Source organism: Manis pentadactyla, chromosome 1 (assembly GCF_030020395.1).
Source record: "Manis pentadactyla isolate mManPen7 chromosome 1, mManPen7.hap1, whole genome shotgun sequence".
NCBI lineage: Eukaryota > Metazoa > Chordata > Mammalia > Pholidota > Manidae > Manis > Manis pentadactyla.
In genome coordinates, this window is record NC_080019.1 from 110,453,621 (window position 1) to 110,473,897 (window position 20,277).

At 39.6% G+C, this 20,277-nt stretch overlaps 1 protein-coding gene across 9 annotated transcripts in view; it reads right to left on the minus strand.

The window, feature by feature from the left end:
- Window positions 1-20,277, minus strand: part of PEX5L (peroxisomal biogenesis factor 5 like) — a 220,410-nt gene that overhangs the window by 8,856 nt on the left and 191,277 nt on the right. For all 9 annotated transcript variants that reach the window (XM_036926773.2, XM_036926771.2, XM_036926772.2 and 6 more), the window contains 6 exons: window positions 8,764-8,880; window positions 6,371-6,514; window positions 3,331-3,401; window positions 1,848-2,045; window positions 1,035-1,200; window positions 543-700 (listed from right to left, as the gene is read on the minus strand). In XM_036926773.2, the coding sequence (XP_036782668.1) occupies window positions 543-700; window positions 1,035-1,200; window positions 1,848-2,045; window positions 3,331-3,401; window positions 6,371-6,514; window positions 8,764-8,880 (854 nt within the window). The remainder of the gene's footprint in view (window positions 1-542; window positions 701-1,034; window positions 1,201-1,847; window positions 2,046-3,330; window positions 3,402-6,370; window positions 6,515-8,763; window positions 8,881-20,277) is intronic.

Below are 20,277 nucleotides of genomic sequence, written 5' to 3' on the forward strand. Positions count from 1 at the left end.
ATAAAACAGACATTGCAAACTCTAAGCCTATCATTTAAAAATGTTTCCTTTCTAAAATTTTTAACTAACTGTATTGGTAAATCAGAAAATTTAGAAAATCCGAATTTTGGGTTGTGTTTTGCGAAAAACTGGCCCTGAGACCTTAAGTCATTTTGCTGGGTCTCCCTGCCTCCACCCTCCAAGGTTCTTTTTTCCTTACCTGGGAAATGAAGGGTTGGACTGGTCATGTTTCCCAAGGGTTACTCTTGGGGGTGTTAAAACCGTGGCCTAACACAGGCCAAGCGAATCACAATCTTGGGGGATGGGCCTGGGAACCTATATTTCACACCATGCCCACGTGATTGCTGCTCTCTAAAGGCTGGGAAAAACACTGAGACAAACCGTTCCTGCTTCTATGCCTCGGGACCTTAAATTTACCCTTAATGAGATGAGATGGGTTACACCTGCAAAAGGAGGAATTCTTTACTGGGAAACCGCCTTTCAGGTTATTCAGCCTCAGCCCTGAGCGTGGCCTGGGTTCTCAGCCTGAGGCCATACTTCACCTGTAGGCGCCCAGGTTGATACAGCTTATTCCCAGGTTGTATCTGGATCGGATGAAGCCCGGCTGAATCTCCAGTGCTCGTGTGTAGGCCTCCACAGCCTCCTCGCTGCGGTCTCCGTTGGCCAAGGTCGCCCCGAGACGGTTCCATAACGAATAGTCCTGATGACAGAAAGAGAGCTAACAACCGGGACACGCCACAGTGACAGGTATTCTCATGTTCCCCACAGGATGACGGTTAAAAATTTATCCAGTGCTTATGGACAGGGACCATGACAGTGGTGAATTACTAAAAACTCTTTATGGATGACTTTGATGCTGTTAGACAGCTCATGTTTCTATTTTAAGTACGTTAAGTATTAACAGCCACAGCAGCATATTATTAGTACTCATCACTTTAAACCATGAGTTGCAGGGACAAAGTGGAGCAGAAATGTACAAAGCCTTTGGAAGCTTATTTTTAACAGAACTTTATGGTTTCTTGCTGTGCACATACCTCTGGCCGAACAGTTAAGGCAGCATTAAATGCATCTATTGCTCTATTAAATTCTCCGCTGAGGTGGAACAGAACTCCCAGACCTGTCTGTAGGTCTGGGTCGATCATATCTCCATTTTGGTGGGCAGCTTCCAGATATAATTCCTTCACTCCTTCCAGAACAGAGCTACAAGAGAAAAAAATGAAATATGTAATCCAAATAGTCTGAACATAAATTATTTACTGTTATGTTCTCTGTTCCAAGAGAACATTACAGAAGGGAAAAATCTCCCTTAAAATATTTTAGCTTAATGAGAGGATTATTAATACTGCCTGTTAAAAAATACCTACTGACTTTCATGAAATATTTTGTTGTGTACAGTTACAGACTGTGTAAGTCAGGTCTTCACAAGCAGAGTCCCAGTGAGTGCCAATGTGCAAAACCGCAGGGTGAGAGAGAAAGGAAAGAATTGAACGTCATGATTTCTTGCTGACTGAAACAAAATGCCCAGAAGAAAGGACTTCCATTTTCCCTCACTCCTAATTCTCAAGCTTTATGAGACTTGGTATGTTGGTACTTATTATGATTTATTTTAGGTTAATTATATGTCCAAAGCATTTGGCTTTAAAAAAAGACACTCAGATAAATGTCAGTGAGTGCACACGACGGATTGTGCCTGAAGGTCGGTTCCGGTCTCAGCATCAGTCTTTTTGATCAGTGCTGCTTCCCTAGCAAACGCTGTCCTACAAACCATTCTGGAATGGGTGGTGGAGGGGACCTGGGGCTCGTGTATATGGTGTTTACTGCCTGCTGTACTTTAATGAGAAGGATACCTATCAACTGGAGACTTAGACATCCGCCGGGTGAGGCCTGGAGATCCCTTCTTGCTCTTCACAAGATATTTGTACTTAGGATTTTGCTTAATCCAATTCTTCAGAGCTTCACAGGCATCCTGCTGATGGCCGGTGTTAGTGTAACTCACAGCCAAAGCCATCAAAGCTTTCAAGTTGTTGGGCTGTAATTCTAAGCACCTGAAAGAAGGCAAGGAAAAGCACCAATGGCAGATTTTTTTTGAAGCCAGAGTCTAATAGTGCTTTAGAACATTTGAGGTCGTTTGAGCAGCCTCTGAGTAACGAAATGCAGCAAAAGCACAGGTACATTTGTTCATGCTAAGTCCCTGGAAAAGACCACATGTCTTTTCCCACAGGAAACTGGGACCAAAGTGTCTTTTTAAGAATGTTATAACTCATCCTAATGAATGCTTTGAGAATTTTAAGACATGGTTTTAAAACTGTAGAAAAGGTCGCTAACCCCTGGACATAAATTATTAGTAGTTAACAAGAAGTAGGGGATATCATTATTTTAGTGCTGCTCACTAAACGTACCTTATCCACAAAGTAAACCAACATGAACTAAATGTGGACATCCAGAGATGAGCAATTGGACAGTGGTTTAGGAAGGAGAGTGAACTCCCTGTGTTCCCAGCCTACTAATGTGGATTTACAGGAGACACAGGCTTCAGCTGCTCCCCTCTCGGGCTGTCTCATTGGCTTCTAACGAGGGTTTTTCAAACTCTGATGTGCCTGAGAATCATCTGGGGATCTGGGAAAATGCAGATTCTCTGATACAGCAGGGCTGGGGTGGGCTCTAGCCTGTGCAGGTCTGACAAACTCCCAGGTGAGTGATGCTGGTCGTCCCTGGATAAGACTGAGTAGCGAGCCCCAGACAGTACCTATATCAGTGCTTCAGGAAGAGATTTGATATATATGTATATATATTTATGAGAAAGGGTAACGAAAATAGATGCCTACTTGGTAGGGGTTATTTTTCCGTAAGTAATGTGTGAAGTTACCCCCATCCAAGGGGTCTGTCTGGACCTTTAGTAAGGGGCTGAGTAGTTTTACTTTCAAATTGCTGAAATATCTCAGGAGATTCTCCATAGACACAGGGAGTTACAATTACATTGAGATAACTTAGAATATTTTTTTCCTGAGAAAACTTTTAGATTCTACAGAGGCAAGAAAGTTAAAAGGAACTATTTATTCACTGGGGGTCTATTTTATGACTACTCTTTTATTTTATGCAGACTGTTGTGTGAATGAAGGTCAGCTGATTTGTAGATGGCACAGTATTACAGTTTAAGAACATTATTTCTTCATAAGTTCTTGTTTTCCAGAGCTAAGTGTAAGTACATTTTAGCATTTATTCTGGCCAAATTCTTCATAATATATCAATGGGTCAAAAGACAAATATGAAATGACAGAAAGTTTGCCAAGTGTCCCCCAGTTCCTCGGTTTTGCACTTAGCTGCACCTACCTCTGGAGGGCGACAATAGCTGCTTGCTCATTTTCATTCTCTGCCTGGGTTATCCCGAGGAACTGCCAAGCCTACAAAAAAACAGCTGTTGTAAACATTTCAAGAGGGAGCCGAATTACCCCCGTGCTTATGTTGGTTTGTGTACCTGTGACAGATGCTTCTATACGAAGCCATTGTCACAGATGTGAGAGTCTTAAAGGGAAGACTCTTGTGACATTGGGTCAACATCTTCTGTTATTATTTACAAACCCTCAGTTTTATTCGCTCTTGTGACCCATGGAAACCTTTGAGTTTCTGAGCTTTCATGATATTAGGTGTCTTAAGACCAAAAGATAAAGATATAAACTTGCACATTTGTGAGGAAAAGGGATGGGGGAAATAACTCGGAAATGTAGCTAAAGAGTTTAAAGTTTACAATAAGGAATTGCAACATGTACAAAGTGAAACTAGATTGTATAAATGATAGTCAAATTGTTTCCAGAAAAGGTCAGAAGAAATTTGGGAACTAGGGAAAACCAAAGAAAACCAAACCCCTATGACGTGTTCGTCACTCGAATATAATCACTGTTAAAATTCATAAAACCCATATAAAATGCAATGTAATTTATATATAATATTATAGCCTATACTTACACTTTATATTGCATCATCAGTACTTTTTCATGTTTTTAGAAATCCTCATCCTTATAATTTTTAATTAAAATTTTGTTGAGTGGAGAGCCCATTGTTTACTCAACCAATTCCCTTATTGCTCTAAGGTGGTTTCCAGTCCTTTGGTGTGGTCAATAATATGAAGCAGAGCTTCAAGAAGATTAACCTTTTTTTTTTTCTTATCTAGAATGAGAGTTTTTAATATAATAAATTTCTACTTATAAGAGCAATACACATGAACAAAACCTCTCAGTATATGCATTGTCCTCAAATCTGCTGGGAGAGGGAGGGTGTATCAGAGTCTCAGACATTTTAAAAGGTTTGGGAAGTACTTAACTTCTCCCCTTTGAGAATCAATGCTATAGACATTTTAAAGCAAAACTGTATAAAAACAGAGAGTCCTCTCAAAGAGCTGTAAAAATTATATTGGCTTTTCCCCTCATGGCTTATTATTATGCATACCATATAAATTCATAAAAAATGCTGATTATTCTCCCTAGAATATTTGTGATTCTTTTAAATCTTTCAGATGTACACAGAGCAGACCCTATTTTGATTTCACCTTTCATATATCTTAGAGTGCTTCTTAAGACAAGACTGATGAAACAGTCTTTCTCTGGGGGCTTCTTGCTAGCCTTCGGGCATGGTGTCATTTTTCACTATCTCCAGATCATCCATTATCTTAGTTTTGGGGTCTCCATAGATTCAGAAGTCCTTGCTTGAAATTTATTAGTTACCAAGTGCCCTAATCTTCTCATTTATAAATCTGGGATAATTATACTTTTTTTTTTACCCTTTCAGGGTTGTTGAATCAAATGATATAATATACATGAAAATATCCTGTAAAACACAGCATTTAGAAATGTGAGATGACATTATTATTTTGGGGTGTGTGGCCTGTAGTTCCCTATTAATTCAATGACCTTCTCTTGCAGAATGATATTTTTATCTTTTTAAAGATTCCAGTATTTAGGTTTAGAGCTCCAACTTTCAGTACAATCTCATTTTACTGTCAACATTTTGACTAACAAAACACCAGGGGTTTTAACTAGAGATCAGCTTACTCATTCTTTCTATACAAACTAACTACAACCAATAATAATAATGATGGCTAAGTATTGATGTACCAGGCACTGAACTGAGCATTTTATTTGTATGAATTTATTTAATCCTCACAACACTCAATGAGACAGCTATTGTAATCATGATTCCCATTTTACATATATAAGGAGTGGAAGTTAAGAGAATTTAAATGACTTGTCCTAGATCACAAGCTTATGGCTTGTGAGTGGTAGAGCAGGGATTTGAATCCACACAGGGTAGCAGATCCTAAAAGCTTACTCACCATTCTATTTACTCATTTCTCCCCAAGATTTTAATTCTCAGCACCATAGATACCCATCTGTAAAATTTTTGCAAATTTCTCTGGGAAGATCTCTTATTTCTGAAAATTACTCACGAACTAAAAAAAAATAAAACTTTGTACCTGCCACTAATAAGAATCACAGGTCTTTGTAGACTTGTAACCTTAGTGGACTAAACAAGAATGGCAGAAGCCCTTTGGTGGTCTCCCAGCTGCTGACTCTTCACACCTCAGAGAAAGGGGTTTTCTGACCTGCAAATCTGACTGTATCCTTCTGCTGAGCAGTTTCCCTAAGCGGTTCCCCATGGCTTTCAAGAAGTTCAAACTCTTGCTACCTCTTCTTGCCTCTTCTTGCCTTTTCTCCTGTCATTCTCTCCTCCCCTTCACCTGCTGACATAATGTTCCAGGTCCCTCTGCCCACCAGGAATCACTCCCTCTTAACCACTTGGCTCTCCTGCTGTCTTTAATTAATACTCTCTTTCAAAACTCAGCTTTGGATTCACTTGTAGGAGAAGGCTGGGTCGGGAGTCTTGCTCTCTGCTCTCCCAGTACCCTATGCGTACTCTGACTGTGTTTATTACACGTACCCATCTCTCCAGCTAGACCACAATGTGTCTTTTCAACTGTTTCATTTTTTCCAGCTCATCAATATTTTTAAGCCAGTTCCTAGCATAATTCTTGGGACATGGTACATGCTCAATAAACACTGAGCGAGTAAATCAAGGAAGGGTGAGATGTGGTGTGGCTCTAGACCTAGACAAAACTATATGGTGCCCCCTGAACACTACTGCTGAGCCTCCAGGTTGACAATTTAAATTTTTCATTTCCTGTCCCTGTCTTGCACTATAGACACTGCAGATTTCATTATTTGTGACTTTCAAACACATAACAGACTAAGCCAGGTCAACTCCTTTGGGAACCTTTACTTGATGAAAGGGCAAACCAACAGAGCTCTGGGTTGCCCTCTGCCCCTTATCAACACATGCAGCTCTGTCTGAGCCTGGCAGGATGAAGAGGAAATGACACCTCTGCGTCTCCAGGGTCCTGCAGAATTGCTGCCTCCATGAACAGGATGGTGACTGGCAGGTCCCCTTCCTTCAGTCTTTTTAAGCCTTCTTCAAATGCTCCAGGCCAGTCCTTAAATGGGTTTTCGGTGTGAAAGTAATATCCCTACAAAGCAGAGAAGGGCCAACATAAGATCCATTGAGTTCTCTCTTCATTCTTACATTCAGTAAGTACTCTTTGAATTTTAATTTAGTTAATTAATTTATTTTAATTACCTAATTAATTTAAATTTAAATTACTGCTTTTCCTTATGAATATAGTACAGTTTCATTCCATAATTTGAGATAATTTAATTTTGTCATTGAATGTAAAAAGAAACAAAAAGTTCACTGTAATGCCACAACTTAAATATGACCAATGCTAATATTTTGGAATTTATTTTCCTTTTGGCACTTCTTCTATTTTTTTTTTAACCACTTACCCCAAAATTTTAAAAATACAGACTTCTCAGTTGTGTTGCTATTCATTTTCCTAAAACATTAATACTATTCACTGTATATCTGTTTATATACTGTGGCCCTTTGAAGGGCTACAAACCATTATAATAACTAAGATTTTTTTCACCTTTTTATACCTTGAAACAATTTTAGCCCCGCTGAGAATGAGTACGTTAAAGTTAGAGATGTTCTTTTATTACAAAAATTTAAATAATATAGAACATACAAATAATCTAATATTTTTCTATGAGTATAAAGATTAAATAAACTATGTATCCATTTTTATAGCTTAAGCCCCACTTTGTTTTAGTTATTAAAATTATTTATATTATGTTAAAATTTACTTAATCAATCCCCTGTTGATAAACATTCAGGTTACTTTCAATTTTTTTTATCATAAATAAAGCTACAGTGAAAATCTGCTCAAATCTTAGTATGCATATGATTTTAGGACAGACTTCTAGAGGGATTTTAGACTAAAGCCTATGAACTATTTCAAGGCCCTTGATATGTATTGATGAATTATTTTTGAGAAAGTTTGTCCCAAGTTAAACTCTCATCAGAAATATCTGAAATTATTTGTTGCAATCTTAAGAGCATAATTATCATAATATTTTAATTTGATGGAAATAAACTAGTCTGTTTACGATGTCACTAAGGTTTTAAAAGAGATCAAATGGAGACCTTCATTCCCCATTGGTGCTGAGATAGACAGACCCCCTCATCAAAGCCATTATAGGCATGACCAGCTTACACAGTGGTGTTATGGATATGGGGTCCTGGGTGTGAGGAGCTCAGGGCTCCAGCCATGGGGGATTATAGCCTGAAGTCTGACAATCCACATCAATGTTCTCTCTTCTTACCTAGATTTGATTTCTTTGTGGAAAAGACAGTTATTTTTAATGAGATGGTTCTGGTTTTATAAGATTGACTGGCTTACTGACGGACAGAGAATATTGGCAGGAAGACATATTAGACTGTGCAGATTACAAATTTCTTAAGATCAGAGACTATTCATCATCCTATCTCCAATATCTAATGCAGGGTAACCACTCAATAAATATTTGTTGGATTAAACTAAATATCATGGAGGTTATCTAGAAGCAAATATTTTTGAGACTTCCTCCACCATAAAAAATCCATATATATATATATGTGTGTGCATATATATGCACATATTTATACACATTTATACACACACCCACATATGTATCTTTTCCCCCTGTGTAAGAAAATTCCACATCTCTTTCTAGCCTTCAAGCCATTTAAACTTATTTCTCAGAAGTGTTCCCCCCTTCTCCCTCCCAAGTGTTTTTAAAAGCATAAATCCTAGGGCGACTGGGACTTCATGGGTAATTGGGCTGGTTGTTCCCTGCACTCACACATTTGCTGGAGCTCCTGTCAGCGGAACAGCTCCGAGGAATCCCCCTGGGACTTCACCTGGTTGTGTGAAGGGTACCTTTTCCACTGAGTTTCATTGCCAGCTTTGTAACACCCACCTGTGAAATGCAGCCCTAAGCCCCACTTCGCTCCCCTGCCCATTTACATAACTTCTGTTAGTTCATCAATATGGCTCACGTGACTGACAAAAAGCCTTGTAGGATTAGCCAGTTCTTGCTCCAACCTGCCCTCCGCATCAGTTCAGTAACAGGCCGGCAGTCAGGATCCTAGCTCCTGTTGGCTGCCGAACTGTCTTAACTCCGATAAAAATAAGGGCATTCCACTCCAGCTCTGTTCCTTCACACTTTGGATGATTATATTGTTTTCATCTACCAGAATTTATTCTAAATTCTGTTAAGTTAAATTGTCTATTTAATTCTCGGATTTTTCATAGAATAGTTATTGACTAACTTATAAGAACGTGATCCAAGGAGGTTGAGAAAACTGGTCAGTATATATAAGAACAGAGTTGGTTACCTTCTCACTAGCTGAGACTGTAACTTGGTTCTGGGCTTCCTGGTTCTCCGATATCCAGTTCCTCCGGGCCATTTCTTCCCATTCGGCTTGCATCTTATCCCAAAACTCCGTATCTGACTAGGAGACAGGAAGAGCAGAGGGAGAGGGCTTCAGAGACATGCTATTTCACCTGGTGTATTTCTAGAAAGACAGTTTTCCTCATAGATCAAAATGCATTCTGAGGAGGAATAAAATGTTCAAACTGACCACATCCAGTGAGAATTATGGTTAAAGAGTGTCTGGAGGGGGTTCAATGGTCAAAGTATTGGAGTGGATTCATTGTGACCTTCTCCAGCAGGAAAGTAGTTACCATCGTTAGGACCAGGATCAAATATACCAAATTCAGATAAAAATCCACTACTTGAACAGTTTCAAGTGTGGGTACGAGGCACACATTTTAGGAAGGATGGCCTTTTCTAGAGTTGCTCATAGGATATGAGGAATCAGAGCAACAGCTTTGGGCCTGGGTGGGCAGTGATTCAGGGAGGCAGCTGACTGACAAGGGAAAGTAACATTAGTCAGTCCTCTTCTGTAGCAAGCACTGTGTTAGAACACAGCCTGGACGGTTAGAGGCATATGACTAAGACTGCACAAGGTTTGAACCCCATTCTGGCTTCTAAACCTATACTCGTTACCTTATGGATATTGTGGCCTTTTGATTCTCAAGTATGAAGGACCCCAGCTTTGGGTGTGACGTTGACTGAATCCCATTCCAGGTCTTTTCTATGGCAGGATGATGTTTTGAAAAAATTACTTTGTGGTTTTCTCTTTATAATTTTCTTTTAGGGAAACCAGCCATTTGCTCTCCTTTACTTCAGAGGAGGTGTGTGTTCTTGGACTTTTCCAAGAAGCATAACTTTTCTGCAGTATCTGTCCCTGGTTGGTTTCTACTCTATTAAGCCACAAGAAAGTACTTTAGGTGTCCTGGGGGAAGAAAAAAGGGGCAAGCATCTTGAAGAGCCTAAGAAAGGAAAGGGAACTTGGCAGGGGCAGGAAAAGAGGAGAGTGGTGTTGATGAATGGGAGGCTATGCCTGGCTCTTAGGTATTTCCTGGTAAATTGGCCCAACCTCCCAAAGGATGACAGAGGGTGTGACTGAAGGGCTGACCTGAGCTCTGATTCCCACATCACAGGGAAATACAGAGAAACTGGATTCCAAGGAACCACTTGGGGCTTGGTTGGTTGCCAGTAAGCATGACAGACGAGAGGGTGGAGACTGCCCTTGACTTCTGGCATTGCATATGCCTTCCATATTTGGTGCCAAGACTACATTACCTGCAAGTTTGGTAACATACTTTATTTTCTTTAATGAAAACAAAGATATGGTTATTCCTTGAACATCTGAGTTTGGGACTAGGATCCATATGGTTTACCTACAAATCCCAATTTCTGTGTTTTTAAGTCCTATAACTTGTTGACATAGCATCATGGTTGCCTACCACCTTTCAGGCCTCCCAGGCTCACCCTCTACTCCACCATCATGCCAGGGTGGTGGTGGTTTGGTGGCAGAAACTCTTTTCCAAAATTTCTCTGAATGATAATTATAAGCTTATTTCTTCTGGACATACTGTGAATAAAGGCCAGCCCTGTGTGATTAATCCCAGGCTAATAAGTGGATCATAGGTCTTTTCTCCCTCTTTATTACATCCTGAATACTAATTACTACCACAGAAATGGGCCCTGTCCCTTTAGAAGAAGCTTCCCCTCAACTAAGGCTCAGGCAGCAGGTGTCCTGACAATCTGTGTCTGAGAGGCTAGAGCACTTGTAGTGACCACCCCTCATCCAGGGTAAGGTTAAGGATTAAACTCAAATTTTCTTTTTCAACGAGTATGTCTAGTACATTACCAAATTGTGTCAATAGAATGACCTTAGACATACAAAAGCAATGGTTTGAAAAATGCCTAGAAGGAATTATGTGGCTGTAGCAGAGTTATCTTTGAATGAAGGGATCAGAGGTGATTTTTTTCCTGCTTCCTTATACATTTCTGTACTTTTTGAATTTTCTATGAGTATTCCTTGCTGTTATGATTAACAGGTTAAAAACAATAAAAAGAAAAATAAGTTATCTTTCCTCTTTAAAATACTATAAATCTGAATATGTAGATGCTGGGGAATTTAGAGAAAATTTTTGGAGACTCATTTTCTTTTTTTTTTTTTTTCTTTTTTTCATAAAACAATACTTCACCTTTATACATACCATGTACTTTGATTTTATGCATCCTATTCTATTATAGTTCACGTCCTCAAAATTATGATTGCAACTACACTATATTGGTCTCATAACCCATAATTATTACATGATCCACAATTTGATAAATGCCACATTACACTGTGCTGCCCTTCAAAATTTTAAATTTTGCTGTTGGACTTGGTATCCATATGGTGGTCAAAAGGTGCAAGCAGGTAATGCATAGAAAGTCAAATTTTCATCTAAGAACTTAGTCATAATGTTTACATCCAAAAACTCATGAAGTTGAATTCATTGGCAGTGTCCATTTGTTTCTCAAGGAATCTGTTACTTAAAATAAAAACAATTTAAAATTGAGATAGTAAGTCTCAAAGCAATAATAGTCAAAAAAAGGAATAATTATTATTAGCACTGCTATTGTTAACAATCACTGGGAACTTACTACCTGCTAACCACTATTCTTTGAGCTTCAAATATGGTAGGCTTATTCAATTCTCACTATCACTTTTGATAAGGTAAATATCATTACTTCCATTCTATAGTTAGAACTCCTTCATTTTCTTTATCACACATGCCCCTTTCTAAAATATTACTATGTACCTCAGAAAATAAATGTGACTGTGACTATTGCTCTGGGAATCTGCATTTCTATGACTTGTTTACATGGAACATAAAAGTCTGTACCATCTGGCTGGTTTGATGAATTGACTGGCTTTTTAATAATAAATCATGGAATTAAAAAAATTTCCTTTCTAGAAAACTTACAAAACATACAATAATAGGTTAGCCAAGTATTCCAATAATGTTTTTTTTTTTTTGAGAGGGCATCTCTCATATTTATTGATCATATGGTTGTTAACAATAAAATTCTGTATAGGGAACTCAATGCTCAATCATTAATCAACCCCAAGCCTAATTCTCAACAGTCTCCAATCTTCTGAAGCATAACGAACAAGTTTTTACATGGAGAACAAGTTCTTACATAGTGAGTAAGTTCTTACATGGTGAACAGTGCAAGGGCAGTCATCACAGAAACTTTTGGTTTTGATCATTCATCATGAACTATAAACAATCAGGTCAATTATGATTATTCGTTTGATTTTTATACTTGATTTATATGTGAATCCCACATTTCTCCCTTATTATCATTTTCCTGAATAGTTTTTCAAATATGTGGGTTCAGCTTGTCTGTATAGAAACTAAGCGAAATCTATCAAGTGAATTTTATACTGTTTACTAACTTTCCCAAGCCCCCTGGTGGGTGATGTGAAATACCAATGACTTCAAGTATTCTCTAAGGAAGTTATGTTCCCCTACTGAGATTCCTTGGGATCTGAAGCTATTATAAGCTTTCTGAATGAAAGAATGAGGAAAATTTTATCATGTGTGCATCTGAATTACAAAAGGGTACACCACCTTTCCTGCAGTTTCAAATTAGAATAGTATATGCGTAAGTAAGACTGCTGTGGAAAACAGCACCTCAGTGAGGTGGGGCTGCCAAGCTCTTATTTAATGAGATACACCAGGACTTACTGTTACCATTTAGAGTAAGTTTTACTGACTAATTAAAGTGAGCAGCATAGTTTCATTTAATTACAGGAGACTACTTTTAGCACAATCAATTTTCATCCAGTCTCAGAATTCAGACTTTATTCACGTAACTGCAATTAAAACTGCTTCTTTTTTCTGTTTCTAATCAATTTCAGAGAAACCTGAAACATATTTGAATTTCAAACGTGTTGGACATGACTGAGAGGATTTTATACGTTGATGATTTTCTTAGCTGCTCTGGGATTTTAGTAGATTGTTTTTTGTAGGTAAGATGTCATCTGCTTACACCAGAAATGAGCTATTATTTGCAATCCATTTTCACTACAAAAAATAGCTTTCTGATTATAAAAAAATAGTAAATATTCATTAAAAAACTTGGAAATGCAGTACGGTGGTTAAAGACAGCAGATTTATGTTCAGATGGATCTGGGAATAGATTCTGGCTCCATAAGTGACTGTCTGTGAGTCTGTTAACTTCTCTTGGTCTTGTTTTCTTGAACTTTAAAATGATGACATAATAGTGATCTTGGTTAGCTGTTATGAAGACTAAATGAGAAAATGTATCCATGGCATAAATTACATGATAAGTGTTCAATAAGACTAGGTGTACTTATTTGTGTTTTTGTACCACTGATAAAAGCATAAAGAATGAAACAAAATCACCCAAAACCTCAAAGCCCAATTATACATCTAGGAGTATTTTGGTGTTCTTATTTGCTATAAACACATACCCTCTTCTAGATACCTTTCCCTTCATTTAAATCTTTCCCTTCTACTTACTTATTTAAAAGTAAGAGCAAGATTAAGAAGATTATGGCAAAAATGTCTTCCTGTACTGTCATTTAGCAATTAAAATGATATTTATGAAGAGTTTTTTAAAACATGGAATAAGCCTTGAGTTATAATGTTCCTTTATAATTAGTACCATCACAGTGGTAGAAAACAACAACAAATGGTGTTCTAGGGAAAAAAAGACTTGAGAGAAATGCACCAGGAGCACTGCTTTCATGGGATGGGATAATGAGTTACTCACCTTTCCTGTACTCTCAGCACTTCCCAAATTTTCTATTGCTAACGTGTTATTTTGGTGAAGAAGATTTTGTTAAAAAGTGCTTTCTTCCTTTTTATTTCAATTCCTCAGACTCATACAGTGTTTCCCCAAAGAACCCCCACTTGGGCTATCTCTTGCCTCTCTGCATTCCTTCAATACTGATACTCTGTGTCCGTGGTTTGCAAGAAGATCTTGTGTGCTGAAAGCTGTCATTATCCCTGTGAACGTAAGTCATGGTGAACCATCTGTACATTGTCTTTGTCATTTGTAAAGTGAGAAGACTGGCTTCATTAGACAATAACTCAGGTTTCTCTGTCTATGCAGATTGACTCTGCAGATCAGAATAAGCGGCAAGGGAGATCTTAGTCCAGGCTCACGTTTTTTTTTTTGAAGGGTGTCTAATCTGTTTAATCTCCAAAATTTATAGTTATTTATAAAGCACTTTCTCAAAAGCATACTTGATATTTTCAATTGTAAAACTAGAAAATAAAAATTTCTACAAGAATCATGACAAAAATTAAATATTAATTAAAATACAAGGCATAAGAAACTAAGCAATTTAATTTAGAGCCAGGGAATTTTAAGGGATAGCAGCATGTTATGAGCTCCCATTCACCAGTCTATTTGGTCATCCTTGAGATGAACAACATAAAATAAAATACAAAAAACTAGAGATACTTTCAATTTTAGGATCAAACATAAATGCCACTTAGAAAGATCCTGGGGTTGTGTTGTGAAAGAACTGAAGGGTGTGAGTTTACATGCCAGTTCTGCCTGTGAGAGGCTGACTTTCTTTTTTTTGCCTCTTCAGACATTCACTGATTAACTGTCACTGGATCAAAAGTAAAAATAAACAATCTACTCTGCATGTGCAAAAGAAAAGAGAATACCACTCCTTGCATGGCAAGGAATGAAAATTAGTATACAAGTTTAGATAAAGTATTTGCCACAATGAACAATTTTTATTAAAGTGAAGTTACGTGCAGCTCAGTGAGGGTCTTCAGTGCTCTGGGATCCAGTAGCCCAGGCTCTCGAAGAGTGGCTGAAATGTCCCCACTCACCACATCTCTTGTAGAATAAGAGCTCAAGATTAGTTGAAGATTCGATGTGGCTTCCCAAAGAACATATTCAACCTGGGGCTGCAATCATAGATGCTCAGCACCCTGATCAAAGATTGGATAGAATTTTGATTGGTCAGAATTAATTTGAACTCTGAGTGGAGTTTTAGGTGTCCTACAATAGTGAAGGTGATGGGCAAACTGGAGTCTATTCAGGCAAGATGGAATGGGCAAGAGTAACCCTACTTATGAAGCAGTTCGCCTGGTAAAGCAAGGCTCAGAGCAGTGCTGAGAGCTGAGCGAGATGGCTTAGCTGTGTTTTGCAGACAGCACAGCTGGATGAATGAATTGCAGTTCCAGGGGGACAGATCTTACCCAATGAAACATGAAGCTGCCTGAAAATGGAATAGGCAGCTTCCTCCTTAGAAGGATGGGTTCTCCAACATGATAAATCCTCAGAGACAGAATGACCAGTATGAAGAGTACTATAAGGACACTTCACAGATCAGTTTGACCCAGGGAGTTCTATGGTCTCATACTACCTTAACTGCCTCTGGTTGCAATGTCACTAATAAATTGATTCATTAAGTCAAACAGGAAGGCTCAAAATTAGTAAAATCTGTATGACATAAGAAATGCATCTGTCATGCATGCCCCTACCTCCCACCCCATTAAAAGTAGGATCCAATTTCTTTCTCTCTACCTGTTACCTCACTGTGTGGCTCCTGGTGTGCCATGTAGTTTCCAGGGCTTGTAAGCAATATCCCTTTCCCCCCTCCAAAGTTTACTCATGGTTGTTGCTGAGGGCATCTTGCAATCATAATAAGAACCACAAGGGCCAGCCATAGTTATGGACAGGCTGAGAATGGCACAGGACAAAAGTGAGCTAGGAGCAGTGTGACCCAGATCCAAAGGGGGTTTCTTCTCCTTTAACCATATCAACACATGGTGAAAAGTTCTGGGGAAACTCCATACTAGTTTTTAAAAATAAAGTATTAGAAATATTTACCAAACCCAAACTTTGTGTTTGTGCTTTGCATCATAGGAATATTAAACAAAACAAAACAAAACACCTAGATGTGGCTGCTGCTGTCAAAAAGCTCACTGTCCTGTAATTAAGAACAGGGTGAACACATGATGCAAAAAGAGATGAAGTTATTTGCTCAGAGTCACACTATTATTGGTAAATTAAAAAACTGGAATTCAAGATATTTCATTCTTTCCTTTCATGGCAGAGTGCATCTTCCAAAATGGCTACAACAGTACTTCTGGACCCCTATCCTCTTCAGAACATTGCCACGCTCCCATAAGAGGTGGAGTCTATTGCTTGTCTTGGAACCTTTCCTTGACAACTAGAATGCAATAGAAGTGACCTTGTGTGATTTTTGATGCTAGATCCTAATGGGTGACACAGTTTCTTCCTGCCTCTCCCTCCTCCTGGGATACTCCCCCTTGGAATCTAGCAATCTAGATTGCTATCTACCTAGCAAGGAAGCCCAGGACTCAAAGAAAGGCCACTGCTGCAGCTAAGGTCTCAGGTGACTACCAGCGCAGGCCACCTGACGTGCACGTGAGAATGCCTTCGGATGATGCCTGCTCCTCACTATCACCGCCAGCTTTCAAGCTGGGCTGACACCTAGTGGAACTAAGATGGGCTATCCTGAGTCCTACCCAAAGTATAGATTTTTGAGCAAAATAAATATTGTTATTTTAAGCCACAAGTGTTGGAGTAACTTACTACACAGATATAGTAACTGGAACATACTTTAGGTCAGAGGACTGGAGCAGGGAAGGAAAACTAGGTATAAAGAAGGGACCTTATGAGTGCTGCTTCCTTGAAGCGTTGGCAGGATGATGAAATGTGGTAGCATTTACCCAAAGAATGTTCTGGGAAAAGAGTTCTGTGGTCAAATAAGCTTGAGAAACTTATTTAAGCTTTACATTACACCAGAGGTGCAAGTTGGTGGCCTGTAGGCCAGATCCTGCCAAGAGACGTGTTTTTGTCCTCTCATCCTGAATGCAACATTTTACATCAAAACCCACATTTCAGATATTTCATGAAGATATGTTAATAGTAAGCCCATGTATCTAGGAACAGCAACTCTCAGCTGATACATGTGGTCTCTACTTCCTCACAGTCACAAATCATTACCCTTACCTGCCTGGCTCCTGGAGGTAACTGAGTTTGTAACTTCTAGATAAAAGTAAGCAGGTTCCTTACTGCACAACTTCCCAATATCCTCATTTGCTAATGTCCATTTTAAATCTCTGAGAGGGGGATGTAAGCAGCAGTCCCTAAATATGTGTATGTGATTAGGGTTCTCCAGAACACAGCTTCCAAAATGCTGTTACAGGGACCCAGGGCATGAACATCTGAAGTTCTACAAAAAAAGAGCTCTTTGGTGGGATAAACTTGGCATATCCTGAGAAGCTATCAGGGATCGGAATTTACCACACATAGTTTATGTGATAGTTTCCAGTGAAACTCATCTCCAATTAGCCAGCAGGTTCTCCAATCCTCACATCTGCTGTGTGAATCAGAATTCTTCAAGATTTTGTTGCTGTTATTGTTCCAGAAAAGGAAATGAAACTCAGAATTTGGAGGGAGGAATTAAAATAATTTCTGTATGTTTTTGAGAAGACAACACATTGGATGTATTTATCTTTTCAATACCAACTAGTCATTTTAAATGGCCCTTGGGACTACATATAATTATGTATACAGATTAGACAAAGACTGGAAGAAACATGAAAAAATGAAAGCAGTTTATTAGTACAGTGGGACTTGTGGGTAGTTTTTGACCTTTCTTCCCTCAGCTTTTTCATTGCCCTTATTGTTGTGTTGCCTTTAAAATAAATATGACAAAAATCTTTGATGAAGGAATTTTTTTCTGATGACTAACAACTTCTAAGTTTTATGGTTGGTTCAAGGGCTGCAAAACATGCAAACATTCTTTATACAGGAAACAGTGATTAGGAGCAGGAGCTTTTGAGTCAGACCCTGTTGGAATCCCAGCACTGCCAACCGTGGTGTGATACTGAGCAAATTACCAGATTTCTGAGTCCTGGTTCCCCACCGTAAAATGACCCTGGAGGAAGCAATCAATAGGAGATGACTGCCAGTTGACCTGTGAGTTGCACCTGGGCAAACAGGGGCTGCTCACCTCACCTCTGGTCTTGACATGTATGATACTCTGCCTACAATGGGAGCCATTTCCAAGGATGTAGCCTGAGAGAATGAGGTGTTGAGACCATCTGGACTGAAGACGCGACTGAACCCGTTAAGACCTCTACATAAACTTGTAAGGTTTGGCGGTCTGGTGTGGAGATCTGCTCGTCGTGTGGCCATCCAAGACGAGCCTTGTAAAGAAGGTCCCTTGCTTATTAAACCTGTCTTCTACCAATCTGGAGGGGCCTGCCTCTTTCTTGGGTCTCTCCTTGCCCTCTGTGTACAGGGATTAGTTTGTGAAACAACAAATGAGGGTGACAGTCACCTGACAGGGTGAGCGCTGAGGGCAGCGATGGAGGGAAAGCACAGGGCTGAGAGCCCAGCCAGAGCTCAGCAGGGGCGGCGTTTATAATCACAGCAACAGCAACCTCAGGGTGTCTGGGCAGGCCAACGCGTTCTCCCTCCTCCTCTTTCCTGTGCCACAGGGCAAGGCCACCAGAGGGACTGGTTTAGAAGCAATTCCCTTTATAGCATTTTTTTTCTCTGGTGACAAAGAATTTAACTTGCTGTATCTAATACCCTGTACACATTGCCCTTCATGGTGAAAATCCATGCACCCACCCCCCACCCCCACCCCCAGTCTTTGGGGATATTTAAGGGGAAAAAAACTGGGTCAGCTATTTTGGCAAGGAAAGGCCCATTTAAAAAATCACTCATATTGATCATGTTGTACTGATATTCTGACTTTCTCCCTTTTTCTTTCTGACTACATGATTGTCCTAGTGGTTGACCTGTTTTGAAGACAGAGTCCAGATCCAGTTAGTTACCTTATGAGGGCATTGGAAAGGGAAAAGGGTTGAAGCCACTTTTTTGACAGTGTAATCGAAATTGCTGACTCACTGGCAAGGAAAGGACTCTGAGAAACTGTGAGGAGATCCCCTGGCCTGGGTCAGGGAGGGGGTGTCATGCAGCAGGGGGAACGGGCTCATGCTGCCCTGGGCCAGTGTGCGGTGCTGTGGAGTGGGGTGGTTCTTGTTACAATCGCCAATGCCTTACAAAAATTCCAGATGGTCAAAATCATCACACATTCTCCTTGTGTGCTGACTTATCGGCCTGTGAGGATTAATTTGGATAGAGTGGGAGAAATATTTTCTCTGCCAAGGATGCGAGGCGTTGGATCTAGCTTTTTGGCAGCAATGGCCTCATTCTCAGTATCAAAACACAGAAGAGAAGCCCAATAAAATGCTAGGCTAGAGACTCCACCAGCCCAGAGAAAAATCTGCAGTGGGAGCACTCTTTTCCACAGAACCTATTACCAAAATATGGAAAGGAGGTTATGGATGGATTGACTTCCTTCTGTTTTCAATTATTAAACTGTATAGGCATGAAGTACTGGGATTTACCAAATGCTGTATAACTGCATTGGTTTCAGGAATTATTATGTAATTAGGAACCCATTTTGAAAGGTCAGGTGCAATATTTTAAAAAAGAAATACTCAGATAGATGTACAAGATAGAAGTGCTTTCCCAATGTTGTTATAAAATGGGCTTTTTTCCACAGAGCCTTTTTTATTGAGGTAATTCATGAAATTTGAAGGGTAGCATCTTTTCAAGGGAATTTACTTTGTATATTTATACATTAAGTTAACTTATTCAGCAAAATTATTGACATATGTACTGCACATCAGACAATGTTCTAGTTACCAGGGTGTAGCAGTAAACAAAGCAGATGCCAGTGCCGCCACTGGACTGTGTGGTGTGGTGGGGCATGGACAGATGCAATACAGCTCTGTGAGATAAGGGGAGAAGGGGTGATCGGGGAGCAAACAGGAGGGGAACCCAACCTAGACCTGGGAGCTCAGGGATATTCCTGGAAGCGGTGAAAGCCAATTGAGACTCTAAGGGCAGAAGTTATCCAGGCAACAGGGTAGGAAAAGCATGTGCAAAAGCTGAGAAGACGATTACATGGTCTATTCTGGGAACTGATAATTTACTATGATGCCAGTGTAGACATCAAGGTGGGAGTCGGAGTTGGGGATGGAGGGGCAAGCATGAAGAATCTTACCAAGCTAGGTCAATGAGTTTGGAATTTCTTCTAAGGACAAGTGGGAAGATATTACTCAGATCTGTGTTTTAGGAAGCTTCCTCTGGCTGAAATGAAGGGAATGGAGCAAGTGGGGCACTCTACTATCCATTCTGGAGGCCAAGAGGCCAATTTCAAGGCTGTTAGAGTTGTCTGTGTAAGAGGTGATGGTGGCCAGAACAGGGTGTTGGCAGTGGAGGTGGAGAGAAACAGGTGGATTTGAGAGAGAGAATAGAGAAGGCGAAGCAAGGTTACAGTGAAGAGCTCAGATCTGAGGTACCTTTGGTATGTTTGAGCACAGATGTTGAACACGCTGTGAATACATGGGTTTGGTCTCAGGAGGAAAATGAGAGCCAGAGATGTAGGTGCTGGAGG